General features: G+C 34.5%; 1 protein-coding gene and 1 long non-coding RNA gene across 26 annotated transcripts in view; one reads left to right on the top strand and one right to left on the bottom strand.

The window, feature by feature from the left end:
* Adgrl3 (adhesion G protein-coupled receptor L3) overlaps nucleotides 1–14,764 on the bottom strand; it is a 485,843-nt gene that overhangs the window by 27,655 nt on the left and 443,424 nt on the right. For 6 of the 25 annotated variants that reach the window (XM_031342858.1, XM_031342863.1, XM_031342861.1 and 3 more), the window contains 3 exons: nucleotides 11,945–12,073; nucleotides 7,218–7,235; nucleotides 2,199–5,344 (listed from right to left, as the gene is read on the bottom strand). The exons of 1 other annotated variant lie outside the window; for it this stretch is intronic. In XM_031342858.1, the coding sequence (XP_031198718.1) occupies nucleotides 4,545–5,344; nucleotides 7,218–7,235; nucleotides 11,945–12,073 (947 nt within the window). In that variant the 3' untranslated portion in view covers nucleotides 2,199–4,544. Of the gene's footprint in view, nucleotides 1–2,198; nucleotides 5,345–7,183; nucleotides 7,236–11,944; nucleotides 12,074–14,764 lie in introns of those variants that run through there. 18 more of the 25 variants (XM_031342869.1, XM_031342871.1, XM_031342873.1 and 15 more) reach the window with 6 other exon arrangements.
* Nucleotides 4,012–7,704, top strand: LOC116071388. Its single transcript, XR_004110865.1, has 2 exons — nucleotides 4,012–5,141; nucleotides 7,232–7,704. It is a non-coding gene; the product is annotated as an uncharacterized LOC116071388 (long non-coding RNA).

Genomic DNA, 14,764 nt, shown 5'->3' with positions numbered 1-14,764 from the left:
ATATATATATATATATATATATAATTAGGAATGCATAGTAATTATTTATGTGACAGATTATGATATTCTAAAACTGAGCAATCAAATCTTTGTATTCTGGCCTATAATATACTAGGAAGTTTGTACATAGTATTTTATATCGATTATTTTTCTTAGAGTAAATCATCAATGCCAATATACCAATTAAAACCAGATTATAATTTCAGATGGTTTATTTTTGACTCTTTAAATGTAAGTTGACATTTACTTATAGTTAAAGTTGCTTTTGTTCATTTGTTGTTTTATTGGTGGTTTTTGTTTTCCTCCAAAATATCAAGAGTTCTGGGAGTTTGATACAGTGTTAATGAACAACTTCAAAAACTAAATACTTTTATTCCTATGTCGTGAATACAATTCAGGTGAGGGTTGTTTGTTAGACAAGAGCTTTTCCCCCCTTCTTACAAAACTATGAGCACTGACAAAAGTTTTTAAAGTTATTGTTTAAGTCAGAGGATTCATCACACTTATAACATTGAAAATTAAAAGCCTAATTTTTTAAAGATTTTTTTAGTGTATTAATTTTTTTTAATTATATAGGTGGTCTTAAAAACAGCATCGATAATAAACTATGTTTTAATTTGGAACCACCATGAGCCTTTTTTATAGGAAATTATGATGAACTTAATTAGCCGCCTTTGACTTTGTTATTTGTATTTTAATATAATTGTAATTGTTCTCGTGCCAATTCATTTTATTCACTAACATTATTCTAGCATAAACTTGGACATTTATTTCCCATATGTTCAAATTTACTGTGTTAAAAACAAAGAGGGATGTTTATGGAATTTAACTGAATTCCATCCAATTTTCTTCTTTGAATTTCTATTTACTTATAAATATTATCAATTAACAACCTTGGCTATGCAAGAAACCATCAATCTAAGAATGGATTAAACCTGAGGTCCTTTTGTTAGTGCCCTGACAAAGTATCTCAGTACTTAAGACCTCAAAGAGGTAAAGCCTTCAAGCATTAAAATTACAAAAATATTATTTACTAGGAAGCAATAATTGGCTTGTTTCATTCACATGACTTTCTCAATTGGCTAAATAATGTGCTATGTATGTACACTGTTTGGTAGAAATTTACTTCATGGAAAATATGCACATGAGCATATTGATGAATGCCATTGGGTACTGATGACCTTAAATCAACAAAAGGTTCTAGACTGAAGAAAAAGTTAATAGTATTAATGGATCAGTGGCTTTCCATGAAATGTTGCATGGAAGAGAGGGTCAGGAACTAACATAGCTGGTATAATCAGGACTAAATGAATATATAAATTTCTACTGAAATGATGGACAGTTACGTACTTTACCCACTTTTTCTTTTGTTATTAGAGTCATATAACGAAGAATGCAGGAACCTTAACTTTCTGAAGCACATCGGTTTTGACGTATGAGAGATCTACAATGGCCCTTTCATCCTGATGCAAGAGAAAGTTAATGCACAACACGCAGAGGCCTTATATACCCGTTTAGGGACTCAAGTGATCTTTCTTCAGGTTGTCCCCGGTAGAAATGAGGAGGCTAACTGTTTTGAACTCTGGATAATAAAACACAAAGTGTCACACATAGGAAAGTAGCAATGCCAGAGTATGGGACGATTCAACAGCTGAACTGAAGTAGTTGCCTCAAGGTTCCATGAAACTGGCCTTTTACTGAGGGTGTGTTCATTTGGAATACAATTTTTTAAATCAAGCCCAAGTACCTGCAGTCTGCAAACACTAGCCTTATTTCTGAGCCTGCCTTAGATTTGCCCACAGAGGTTTTTTTTTTTTTCCTTACCAAATATAGGTATTGGGTAGGTTCTCAGTAATATTGGTAAAATTGGTAATATTCCCAAGGCATAGAGTGAGAAAACTGATTACTTCTAATGATTATGTTTCTCCTCCAAATTAAAATGTCTATGGATTTCAAGACAATATTGCCATCAGCTGACTAAAATGGAATGATCCATGGATTCTTTGGAAATGCCTTTCAGATTACTGAGTGCTCTGGCCCAGTACAACTTCCTCTGTCACAGACTTTATAGTATCTCCAGATGACTGGTTAACCATACTCTGAACATCTCTCACCTTGATTTAAGGTCTCATTTACAGATAATGTGTAGGCTTTTGTAAAGTAAGCCTGAGGATATACCACAAGAGAAATATAGTTTGGCAAGTTCATTTGAGTTTTATTCTACATGGGGCTCCTTGGTAGTATAGGAACAGCAAGATCTAGAAAGTCTTTTTGAATGAATTATTTTTGTCCTTCCCCAGCCCCATACATTGAAGAAGGCGAAAATAATGTAAAACAGTCTTACATATGTGGCATGAAGGTGGGAAGGGTACAGTGGGGGTGGGGTGAGGTATCGGAGGCCACAAAAGGGGAGTCAGAGGGATGAAGGAGGAGACCAATACAACAAATTTTGTTTGAGGTTGCTGTAAAGAAACCTAAGGCTGTGCTGATGTTAAAAGTCTTTTATTATTCTTGTACAATGAATAATTTGCTATTACTATTGCATTTCTTAGCCAACTGAGGAAATTTAAATTTCCAAATTTCTCCACCAAAATGGAGCTTACAAAAAGGGGCTGGGGAGATGATCACATCACATGTGATATTTAAACCACTGCATGACACTTTAGTCATAAGCCTAGTGATGAGAGGTGGTTTATAAATAAGCACACAGTGATCTTCTTTATCCTACTTCAGTGGGAGCTTTGCACCTGGCTTCAGCCCATCCCATTTTCCTGGTTGGCTTTGTCTGCAAAAACCTGTACTGTGTTGTATTTGGATATTCAAATATTTTGTGTGTGTGTGTGTGTGTGTGTGTGTGTGTTGCTCACTTGGGTCACAAAGGTTAAGGAGAGTTTAGATTCTGAAAAACAGAGAAAAGGCAAGGCAAGAAAAGTCAAAAGAGTACTTGATAATATAGTACATACGTCAAAGCAATCTCTTCTAAATCTCAATCAGTTGTTTATTGGTCGGCAAACAAGTTTCACTTTTACAACAAATATTAGTAATGAGGTCATCCAACTTGAGACCATACAAAATGGATCATAAATTTAAAAAAAATTATATGTGCTGCTAATTTACCATTTGTATTTCTACATTACTTAAAATCCTGTCAAATAAATAAATTTTCCTGTTAACAGAAAACTTTAAAAAAAATTACTTCAAAATAATTTGACCTTTCAACTCTCACTACAAGGGAGTGAATTTCCTCTAACAATTGGTAGTGCAGGTGCCCACGTGGGGGTCAGACTGCGCATTCAGCACTTTAACGCCTATGGAATACAGCATTTCACATGCAGAAGCCCCTCTAGCTCTATAGACACCTCTTAGCTTCTAGAATCATAGCTACTGCCTTGGTGATGAACTGCTTGCCAAATATGCTTTGCATTACAACAGATGTGCCCCGGAAACATAAAATTTGTCCTGCTCTAATTTGCAAAATGATGTTGGAAATACTCGGGCTGGATAAAGATATATAGCGAGGGAAGGAAGTCTAATTTTATTTATTTTATTTTATTTTTTGTTAAAAAATAATTTGTTTGCATTACTAGAAAATGATTCTTATAAAGTGATAGCTTCATTTATTTATTTATTTTTTTTTTGCCAGGTGAATTTTTAAAGAAAAAAAAGTGGGGAAGAGGGGACAAAAAATAAAAAAATAAAAAGAAAGAAAACAAGAAAGGAAGGAAACTTTGCTCTTTTACTGGTAGACAAACTTGCAAGACTAGCACAAAAGAAAAAGAAAATTTCTTCTTTGCCACTACATTAACAGGACTCAAATTCTGGAGGAACAGAAAGCAGACTATATGCGCAATGCTAGTATCTGTACATTACATAGAAATTGTTCGATTTTTTTTCTGCCATTAGTTTTATGATCAGTTAATACAGCAAATCATAAAATATGCATTTAGCATATAATTCTAGAATTCCCCTCCGTCAGATTATTAATTTTGTTGTTTTGCTTGTGTTTTTCACAGCTCTTCCCACTGTGGTGAACTCTGGATGCGAGTGACTGTGAATCGCTGTGATACAGTTCTGCTCTGCTTCTAAGGCTGGGCAGCACTCCCATCTAGATGCAGCATTGTTACTAATTTCAAACAATAGTTCTGGCCTTTTAAAAAACAAAAACAAAAAAACAAAAAAACAAAAAACAAAAAACCAGGTCCTTGTAATTCTAGTAACAGAGCATCAGAGATGTTAAACACAACATAACTCAACGAGGCCACAATGAGCGCCATTTTCTTCTTATCTCGTTCATTAACATAATGAAGTCTCCATCTGAGGGGAAAGGACAGGAAAGAATTGGGCACAGGAGGAGCTTAGCAGTTAGCTTTTCCCCTGGGCTGACCTAAAAATTCAAGTTAAAAAGAAAAAAAAAATGTCAGAAAGTCTCTCTTTTGAGAACAGCATCAGATGTCGGAGTACACATGATGACCACAACTTATCTCGACTCAGAATGGTCCACCAGGTGTTAACAGTCCTGTTGGTTGCCATCCCCGTGTCATCTTCTATAGACTAGTGACCAAGTGCGCGGGTCCTTTGGAAGTCCCCTCCGGAGAGGCCCCATCTTTATTGGGAGGAACTATGAATCCGTCGCTGCTGCCACGCCCCAGTTGGTAGTAGGCGTGTAGCGGGTGCACGTGGTTTCTGGAGCCCAGGTTTGGCATGCTTTTGTAGTAAACATCTTCGGCGTCACCACCCTTGGCCGCTGCGGCTTCGGTCTGGGTGCTGGTGGTCACACTGTCTGCAGCAGGCACGCCGGCCAAGGCCGGCATGCTGGTGTACAGAGAGTCCCTGTGCGGTGACTGCAGGTCTTCTGTGTGCTCGTCGGTTAGCAGAGGGAAGAAGCTCTCGCTGTGGTCCTGGGGGAGCCGCCTCCTGCTGTAATGGTGTGGCTGGTGGTTATCCGTGGAGTAAACCCTCGGGGGCAGCAAGGGAGCGTCCGATTCCTCGTGAATGAGTTCCAGGCCTAGACTCTCCTCATGGTTAAAGGATGCGGCGTCATCCAGGACTATGGCGTCATCTTCACTCCCACTGCCTAAGTTGTTCACCAGTTTGTTCATCATATTCCGGTTCTGTTCGCTGGAGCGCTCGTGGTTGTTCAGGTATGAAGGGATATAGTTGGAAGTGAGTTCCTTTAGGATCTTTTTCTCTAGGGCGGTCTCGTTGTGGTTATAGCCACGGTCTATAATTTGCACACAGTTGCTCAGGTATTCGCCGCCAGCAATGCTGTAACTGTTGCCATGGTTACCATTCAGTGGTAGAGTATCCATGACACTTGTATCCCTGGCATTGTTCAGAAGCCCCTCTGAAAAAGATTACAAGACACTATGACATTTATATTCAATGAGCCATCGAACACACACACACATACACATACACAAACACAAAAGTAGAAACATTTATGACTCTAAAATATGTATAAATTGCTAGCATTTTAAGTATAACATGGAAAGAAACAAAAGCACTATTAAATCTATACATGTCAGCATGTATGTATATAATCCAAAAAGTATAATAACAGAAGTGTTATGAGAAGAAAAGTGTTCCAATAAAATTTAAAAAACAAAAAAGTATTAATTTCCAGTTTCACACAAACAGAATCTAACAGATAAAAATGTATTTAGTTGTAACTGGCAAATTAAAATAAGATTTGATATAGTCATTTGCTGCTTTCAATTTATACACATTAAAGTCAGTTAAATGATCATCTCTAGCTTTACATATCTCTGAAATAACTAACATAATTCATGTGTGACACTTTGAATACACAGTTTAAAACTAAATGAAACGTTTCGTACCTTTGCATATAAATATAATTTGGAAAGATTAAATAATTTTTATATACAAAATCACAAATGGGTATGTTAAATTTGCAAGTTATAAAATAATGCCCAGTCAAATAAAAGGCACTTTGAAATAATTTATACATGCTTTCAAAAGTGCTTAGATATTTTTTGTATTTTTTTTCTTTTATAATTACGTTAGTTATTACTGTATAATAAACCAACAGTTATTGTTTAGGGTCACTGGGTAACATTACATAAGTGTGTCAATACACAGAGTATGATTCCTAAAAGCATAATATTATTATTAAAATAATCCTCTTATGATGACTGCTGAGTTGGGACTTATCAAAATTTACTTTTAAAGAAGATACACCTTTCATTCTGGTAAGAAACAGCTGCAGGAAAATAAATTTAACCACAAACTTCAAGGATTTTGCAGTGTCTTGAATAAGCAGTTCAAGAATCTGTAATAGTTCATGAATTACTTTAAGTACATCCACAAAAGAAAAAAAATCACCTACACATTAAACCAATGCTGTTAAATAAGGTATGTCCAAAAATTTCCTTGAAGGATTTTCTTAAACCTCTCGATACACTTCTAAATTGTGAAAATATCACGCTCATTCTATATCTGTGATGCAATTATCTTTCTGAAAAGTCAGTTCAATGACAGTTGAAAGGACATGTCACATGTTTACGCCAATTTCACATGGACTTTTGCATACTTTGCATTCACACAAAACAGTTTTCAAAAAGAGCAATTCACAAAAATCCATTAATAAGCAGCCACCACAGACATAGGTTGAAGCGGGTTATTTTCATGTCATAAAATATCTGGTACACAAATTCACAATGTTAAGGGAAAAAAGTAAATGCTTTAAAAGGACTGAGTATGACAGGTGACTGCAGTTAGAGCGGCTGGTATGATATGTTAAATGGTTATGATTATGTTGCGGATGCATTGAAACTTTTCTTTTTTAATGTCGTCAATGCATTTGGTATCAGGCTCAGGTAAACAAAATAGAAAATAAAGTGGGCATGTTGCAATGGGACACATGTTTAATGATGGAATGAACTAATTAAAATTAAAAGTTTATGGGTTACTTTGCAAAGGAAAATAAATGCTTAATTTAAAAACAATTTAACTCACACAAAGAATACATGAGACTTAATTATGTTGGTTATGTGACAGAATAAAAGAATCAGACAACGAGAGCGTCTAATCTCTATTAGCAGATATTTATAGAAGTTGATTGATAGGTTCGTTTTCTTTGAAATTTTGAAATTGTGAGATGAACTGTTTTTAATAACTACATCATCTATATGTGATGCAATAAAAGTGAACTGAAAAAAATTACATTTGATATGCAATGTTTAGCTTTACTCCCATACTTGTCTCTCTGTAGGGCTCTAAACGACAGCATGAAGAAAAGGAAAGAAAAACAACAAGTAAGCTTACAGCGACAGTAGGAGAAACATGAGTCAAAAGCAAATTGATGATATGCAGAAAAAGGAGTCACGGGAAATCATTTCCACCGTCCCCCAATTCAAGAGTTTGTGTTACATGGTTTACCACAATTCAAACACTAAAATGTTAGTCAGAAAACAAGAGCCCTCCCGCTTAACACACACCAAATATAATGAGACTTTAATAAGTGTTGCAACAGCTCACAGATTTCTTATACACTCTTATTACACTTCAACTTGTCACACAAACCAGAGAGTAAAAAGAGAGGGTGAGCTGTGACTATTTCTACTGCTACACTTCGATAGGATACAGGTGTGATGTTAGGAAGTACCAGCTTATAAGGAACGACATCCACTCTTAGAATTAGTAATGAAATTAAAAATAAAATACAGAAAGAAAACTGGAATTGAAGTTGACGTAACTGTGTTCTTTTGTGTCTTGTGTTTCTTCTCTTTCCCTGCACCAGGGTTATTCTACTCCATTGAGCCTAGACAGATGTTGTTTGTTTGTTTGTTTGCTTGTTTGCTTTTAATGGGGTCAAATCACAATCTCTGTTTTACACATGGTTGTATTGTTTATATAATATAAAAATAAAGTTATCTTTGTTTTCTATTAAAGATACATTAAGAATATAAATAAATAAAAGATTAATTACTTATAAATTATATTTCATAAAATCTAAACTTATACTAAAAAGCATAGCTAAATAATAGAGATGTTGTGTTGTTTTAAAAAAAAATGAGAAGATCAAGCCTGTGCTTTTTGAAGTTCATATTAATATGGTGTTTAACTATAAGGAAATTATTAAATCCATCTATTATTCTGCCTCTCAATAAGTAAGAGAAAAGCTTCCACCCAAAACAGTTTTCTTTAGATTGTAGTATCATCATAAGTGACAAAATATTTTAAGAGTGGATGATTTAAAAGACAAGCCACCAATTTTTTTTTTCAAGAAAAATCTATGTGTAATCAGAGAGAACACTTTTCCTTGTCCTTTATATTATAGGAAGGTTAAAATATCCAAGAATAAAAGCCAAAGAAACTACTGGGCCATATCACTTCAGAAGACTTTGGCTTGTAATTCCACCAGCCTTTTATATATACATATATATATATATATATATATATATATATATACATATATATATATATATTATATACAAATATTTTTGTCAGCGCTTACTAATTGTACAAACTTATGAGCAGATGTTTTCATATATGCACACTTTGATCATATTTTCTGGCTGAAGGAATAGTTTTATATTTTAAGTATTGATTACCTTCTTACAAAAGAGATGTGTCACATTTTTTAAAATGTAAAGTAAATCCCAACTAAAACTTTGAATTAGCTTTAGAAGGAGAATTCAAAATAAACAGAGAGCTGTTTTTCAACTTGTCCAAATGCTTCAAGTCCCACTTTGGCTCATTCAGCAGGGGAACTAAGATCAAAGAAGCCTGGGCCTGAATTGATGCTGTGCTGTTGACTAAGAGGAGGGAGAATACAAAGGAAGCTAACTTCTCCCAGATCTGTTCTGTGTTGGTCTGCCACCCGGCTGGGGAAACCATGAGATAATATTAATTTATAACCTATACAACTTTGGATTCCTTGCAAATATAATGCACTCTTCACTGCATCCTGCCCTATGAGTTTAGGTTGTTCTTTAGAGTTTTGGATTTGAATTCAATTACTTTGAAAAACTACATTTATTTGGGTAAAATTGTGACGTCCTCCTTATATGGTGTTGTTTTGACAGGTTTTTCAATGAGACTTATCTTTATAAAATGTCTTATACTGACAAGAAGGTAATGATCCAGAAGTAATATATATATTTTAGATATTTCTATATATCTTCCCTCAATTTAGAATAACAAATATATTTTTCTCATTTTTATTTCTAACTCTATATACTTCCATAACACCATGAATACATTTTTACAAATTTTAAGAAAAGCCATTTGCAAAGAAGAATGACGACTTTCAAACTGAATGTTTCAATGCCAGAAGAGCATTGGCACAGTTGAATTAGGGGATGCACAAAACAAAATTTAGTGGCAATTCAATAGGAACCGCTCTAGTGCATACCAAGCCAACTATATTTCATGAGAGATTTCACCTTACCAATAAGAATATAGGTGCATTCATCTAGAAAGCATAAGATTAGTAGCAATAGGAAATCATCAAGGATTAGTTTTTGCTAGTTTTTCAAAACTTGCTACAAGCACTAGTTAGCATAGTTCCTTTATGTCTTAAAAAGAACTATAACATAAATAAGCTGCACAATTTCAACTTTGACTTTAAAAAGAACAAAATTACCTAAGTTATTTTTTTAAAGGATAATCATTAGCATTTATTTAATTTGGTGAAATAAAAGACAAATTCTTTTGGATGAAGTCTGTATATTTATTGATAATTTTGTATAACAATGTCTAGTAATGATTTACATAACACTGTGTGTATATGGTATTATTTTAAATTTCACATTATAAATATTTTAGTTTTATATCATGTATTTTGCCTAGGAATATAATCCAGGTTGGCCTTAAATTTGAGTTTGAGATTTCTAATAGGGCTTCATAACTAGAACTCACTTATGTAACCATTTTTTACATGTGTTCCATTTTATAAACTCCTTGATTTTTGGATAGTGACAGGTAAATATTGAATTAGGAAAAACATTTCAAATAAGAATTGCTAGTTTTTCTTCCATAAGCAATTATAAATTATATATGAAAAAACAAAACAAATGTTATCTAAATGTAGTATTTAAAACAACTGCCAACATCTTCTACAAACATAATAATATTAGGTACACTTAATTAGCGAATATGGTACAAATAGTCACTTAACATCATTTAAAATGAGCTAATATCTCAGCATATTTTAAATTGTTTATAATGACATATTTATTTGCTAGGTGGCCCATGAAAAATAACGAAGAACAAAGTAAAAAACTTGTTTGTACCAGATTCTTCTGCCAAGCCCCCCCTGGCAGCCTGTGTCGGGCACAGTTCATAGGCACCCCCACAAAATAGGGACAAAGGAGAGACTGGAGCGAGGAAGACCATGAAAGGGGCCAGACGTGGTCTCACTTAATAGTTCTGTTTGATTAGGGAAACAGAAGGAAAGGGGAAAACCCACTGGCTGCCTTTAATATTAAAAAGATCACCAAAGGATAACACAGCAGGGGCCTCTTTGCTCCAGAGGCTAACCTAAGCAGCATACTTGAGGTGATCTACACACATATGAAAACCAAACTGAGCACTTCAGCTGTAAATATATGTGATCCTGAGGTGTGGAGGCTACCAGTGGAGGAAGAATCGATCTTTACAGACATTAGCAAATGAGGATTTCGTGATCTCTGCTCCTCCTCTCAAAGACTTTGAGCAAAGATGCTCAGTCTGTGATTCTTAAGCACACCATTGTTAAGAAACTTGATGAAATTGCAAGTCCCCAGTGTTTATTTGCAAATATCTTAAGGTCACCATTTAATGGTTAACTTTGGTGCTTTAAAAATAGCTTTCAGATAATTATTTACATCCGGGAAGGAGCCACCATGGGCAAGTCCAGATGACATGAGACTGTTGCAGTGAGTAGCCCCCTTTAAGTATGGGGATTGAGTTTACATAATCACACCACAGTCACCTTAAATTAAATGAAATACATACAAACTACCCAATATTCTGAGTATAACAGGAATCCATTGTTAATCTATCACATTCAGTTTAAAGGAAGCCAAGAAACATCATTTTCAATAAGTGGTTCAGAATTTAGGATTTTTATTTTGTGAAACTTACACTTGAATAATTTTTGTGGTCCTTTTACATGCACAGAAATTGGATATTTAAAGATGCTTTTGTGCCTATAACCAATATCTATGCTCTTAAAAGGCTAAAAAAAAAACTTATACTGTAAGATTTTTAAAGAGATACCTGCTTATTGTTTTTGTGAGAGAAAAATTTTACACATGTTTCAAGCAAGACAATGCACAAAGAGACCATCTTCACAGGAAGCCACAGTATAAGAATAAAGTTTAGTGGCTTGCCTGGACAAACTCCACTAGGCCTTTTGGGAGCTGAGAGTGAAGTGGGGTGGCTGCTGCCTTCCAGTCTGCTTTTTTCTTCCATGCCTTAGGTCAATGTACTTTCCCCTGGAGTTAATCTAATGCTTTCATCAATACTAATGTATGGTGCCCAGAGTGAACTTCATGATACGGCAAAGAAAGATTTATTTCCTCAATCTTATAACATTAAGACCACTGAATCAAGTCTTCCTTTATCTTACTTACCTTGGACAAATATTCTCATGTCTCACAATAAGTGTCTAGGTATTTAATATAGAAATAAATGAAAAACAGGGAGGTACTGACACACGACAGAATACATTTCATAACAGCACAGGAAAACAAACATGGACTGATGGATCAGGCATTTGCATATCAGAGGGGGGGTCACTACTCACTAAGGAAACCTAAGGAAAATGGAAAAATCAAAGCAACATGAGAAGTAGAATGAATGTAAAAGGACTCTGTGTGTCTGCTTCCAAAACAAAGAAAAGGCAGGGGAAAAGCAAATAGATTGTGCCCTGTGCCCGTAAAAGCTACATAAAGTGGGACTCTCACTTGAAAAAAAATTAAGATAAACTCCAGCACACCTTGTGCGTTGTACATGCTGATAGAAGGGTTGTTACAGACCGCCGGTTCCCCAAGCAATGTATTATAGGGATTGTTAGTACCATGCGGACGAAGCAGAGCACTGCTTATAAGATGATTAGCCATGGCTCCTGGAGCAGCCCCATAGAAAGACAGAGAAAAAAAAAAAAAGGTCAATCAGGCAAATGTGCTTGAAAAAAAGAAAGGAAACATTTAGAATGACAACAGTTGACATAGTCCTGATTACAGGCAGCAGCTAAATAGACTAAAAGAAGATGCCACCGGCACACAAATTTCAATGATGCGCATATTTAAGTCAATGGGAAAGAAAGAATTTATAGTATTGATTAAGCCACATCTAAGGTGCTCTCTTTCCCAAGGGGTATGCAAGAATATATCTCTTCCCCATGCTTGCTAAGAATTGAAACCAAAATTAAAGGAAATAAATCAAAATCTTGCCATCCATACAAACAAAACATAAAGCTAAAGCCAGCAAAAGAAAAGGTTAAAATGCAGAAAGAAAAGCTAAAATTAAACAAAGGCATTCCCTCATTCACAGAAACCATTGAATATTTTTCTTTTTTTTTTCACAAAAGTTAAAAAAAAAGAATAAAATGCTACAAGTATGGTTGAACATTCATTTGGAGAGCAACTGTTGACACAACAGAAGGATTGGATATTTCTTAAAATTCTATAAAAAATATTTAATAGAAATAAAATAAAATACAATTATTCATTAGTACACTATAGAAAGCATACTAATCTGGTGACCTGACAAATATGGTGAACATTATATGGTTGTTAATTTTAAACAGAGCATCAACTTTATGGTATTCAGCAGTACACACACAAATACATATTTTTTTCCATTTTCCAAGTAGTTGTTCAAACTTTGGCTTACGAAAGTAACAAAATTTTATGTTTGTAAACAGATATTCTTAGTGTCTAGCATATTAGCATAACTATGAAAACTGATGTCTACAAAACCAATGGAGCAAATGGAAAAGATAACAGGAATAATAATATTGAAAATACTTAGGCCATATATGAAAATGGTATGTTAGATTATAATTTATGTCAGGTGAAGGGGGTAATGCAAGTGAGAAAATGCAAGCACACATCGTATCAGGAGGCAGGTTGTGCACATAAGTATATAAGTATATGGAATTTAGATACGAGAGTGAACATAGAAGCTAGAGACTGGGAAAATGTATTTGTTCTAAGTTTATGAGAATTTGTCATTCAGTATTGATCTAAACCATAGAAAAGACTTTCAGAAGACAACGTTTAAAAGCCAGTATTAAAACAAAACAAAATCCAGTTGGAAACAGGTAGATAATTATAAACTGAGTTTTCATAGAACAGATGCCAAAGTGTTACGTAAGCTCATTAAAAAAGCAAAATTTTGTAATTATCCCTATAGAATGGCTTAAAATCATAATCAGATAACACTACATGTACAAAATGAAAGCAACTACAACAGTGAGTATAGGAAAAGGACACAGAAAAACCCAATGGATCACATGTCAGTTGGGGGCAGGAGGGATATAAAATGACAGTTTCTCTAGGAAACAGTGTGATGGTTTCTTACTGAACAAAAACTCTCTAGGTTACCCAGCAACTGCATTCTGGTACACTGATTCCAGAGTCACTGAGCCATATTCATGCTCCAATTTGTAAATGAAAATTCACAGCAGCTATATTTCTTAATATCCCCAAACAAGTAAAGAGCCTACATTTCTTTCAACTGGGGGATAAGATAGACAGACAGTGTCATATGTTTTACTGTGGAAGATGACTAAGCAACCGTCGTTCACAGTAAAGAATGAGCTAAATTTCTATGGCTTATAACAGGAGGGAAAAGCCAAATCCCGAATTCAAATACTATGTCATTCCATTTACTAGTTATTACATGTTATTTATTATATATTAGGAAATCATGAAAAAGGAAAACAGATGAGTGGTTGCTGATGATCAAAATGGTAAGTGGGCATGGTCATATCTTGCAATAATAGAAACAGGAAACCATTCTGCATATTGACTGTGATAGTGGAAGCACAATCTTCTTGAATATGAAACTGCACTCAACAAATAAACATACAAACCCAGCTCTAATAAAGTCGATGAATGGAGTGTTATTATAGATCAATATCTTGTTTGGGACTCAGTTTCAGATGATACTAGTATATATGGTACCTATACATGGGTTTTTACAATTACACACAAATCTATAATTAATTCATCATATAAATAAACTAGATTGAGTGAGCAACACAAAACTCTTTTCCACTCATAGAAATATTTTAAAGAAAGGCAATAAGGGGAAATTAGGTGACAGCAGTGTTAATGCTTTTTAAAATAATAAATCTTTCTCTGGTAAGATGCTAGCTATCTGACAACTACTTTAACCACAAAACTGAGAAACCAAAGAATTAATTTAAAGCAGCATGCAGCTTGTCAGCACACTAGAGATGAAAATATCAGATCTTTCCGTCAATAAGTCGTTGTTTGCCTTCTGTATAGCCTGTGTGGAATGTGCAAAGAAGTCAACACTCTGCTTCACGAGTAAGTATTCAGCAATTGATGGCTGACATTACACTGTATGTTCATTCAAATACTCCCTTGCAGCACAGCGTGAGGCCTGCTCTTACTCATGTAATAAGTCTATGAAGACATTATTTTCAATGAAGAATTATACATATGAGACATTAGTTCTTTAAAGTTGTAAACCATTTATTTCAGAGCCTTTATGACAAGAATAGGAGATCCTAAAACCTAAACATTTATAGTTTCCTTTTTTAATCATATATTTATGATCGTTT

This window comes from Mastomys coucha, unplaced genomic scaffold (genome assembly GCF_008632895.1).
Source record: "Mastomys coucha isolate ucsf_1 unplaced genomic scaffold, UCSF_Mcou_1 pScaffold22, whole genome shotgun sequence".
In the NCBI taxonomy this organism is placed as follows: domain Eukaryota; kingdom Metazoa; phylum Chordata; class Mammalia; order Rodentia; family Muridae; genus Mastomys; species Mastomys coucha.
Note: the sequence above shows the minus strand (reverse complement) of the source record. Positions and strands in the feature narration are given on the sequence as shown.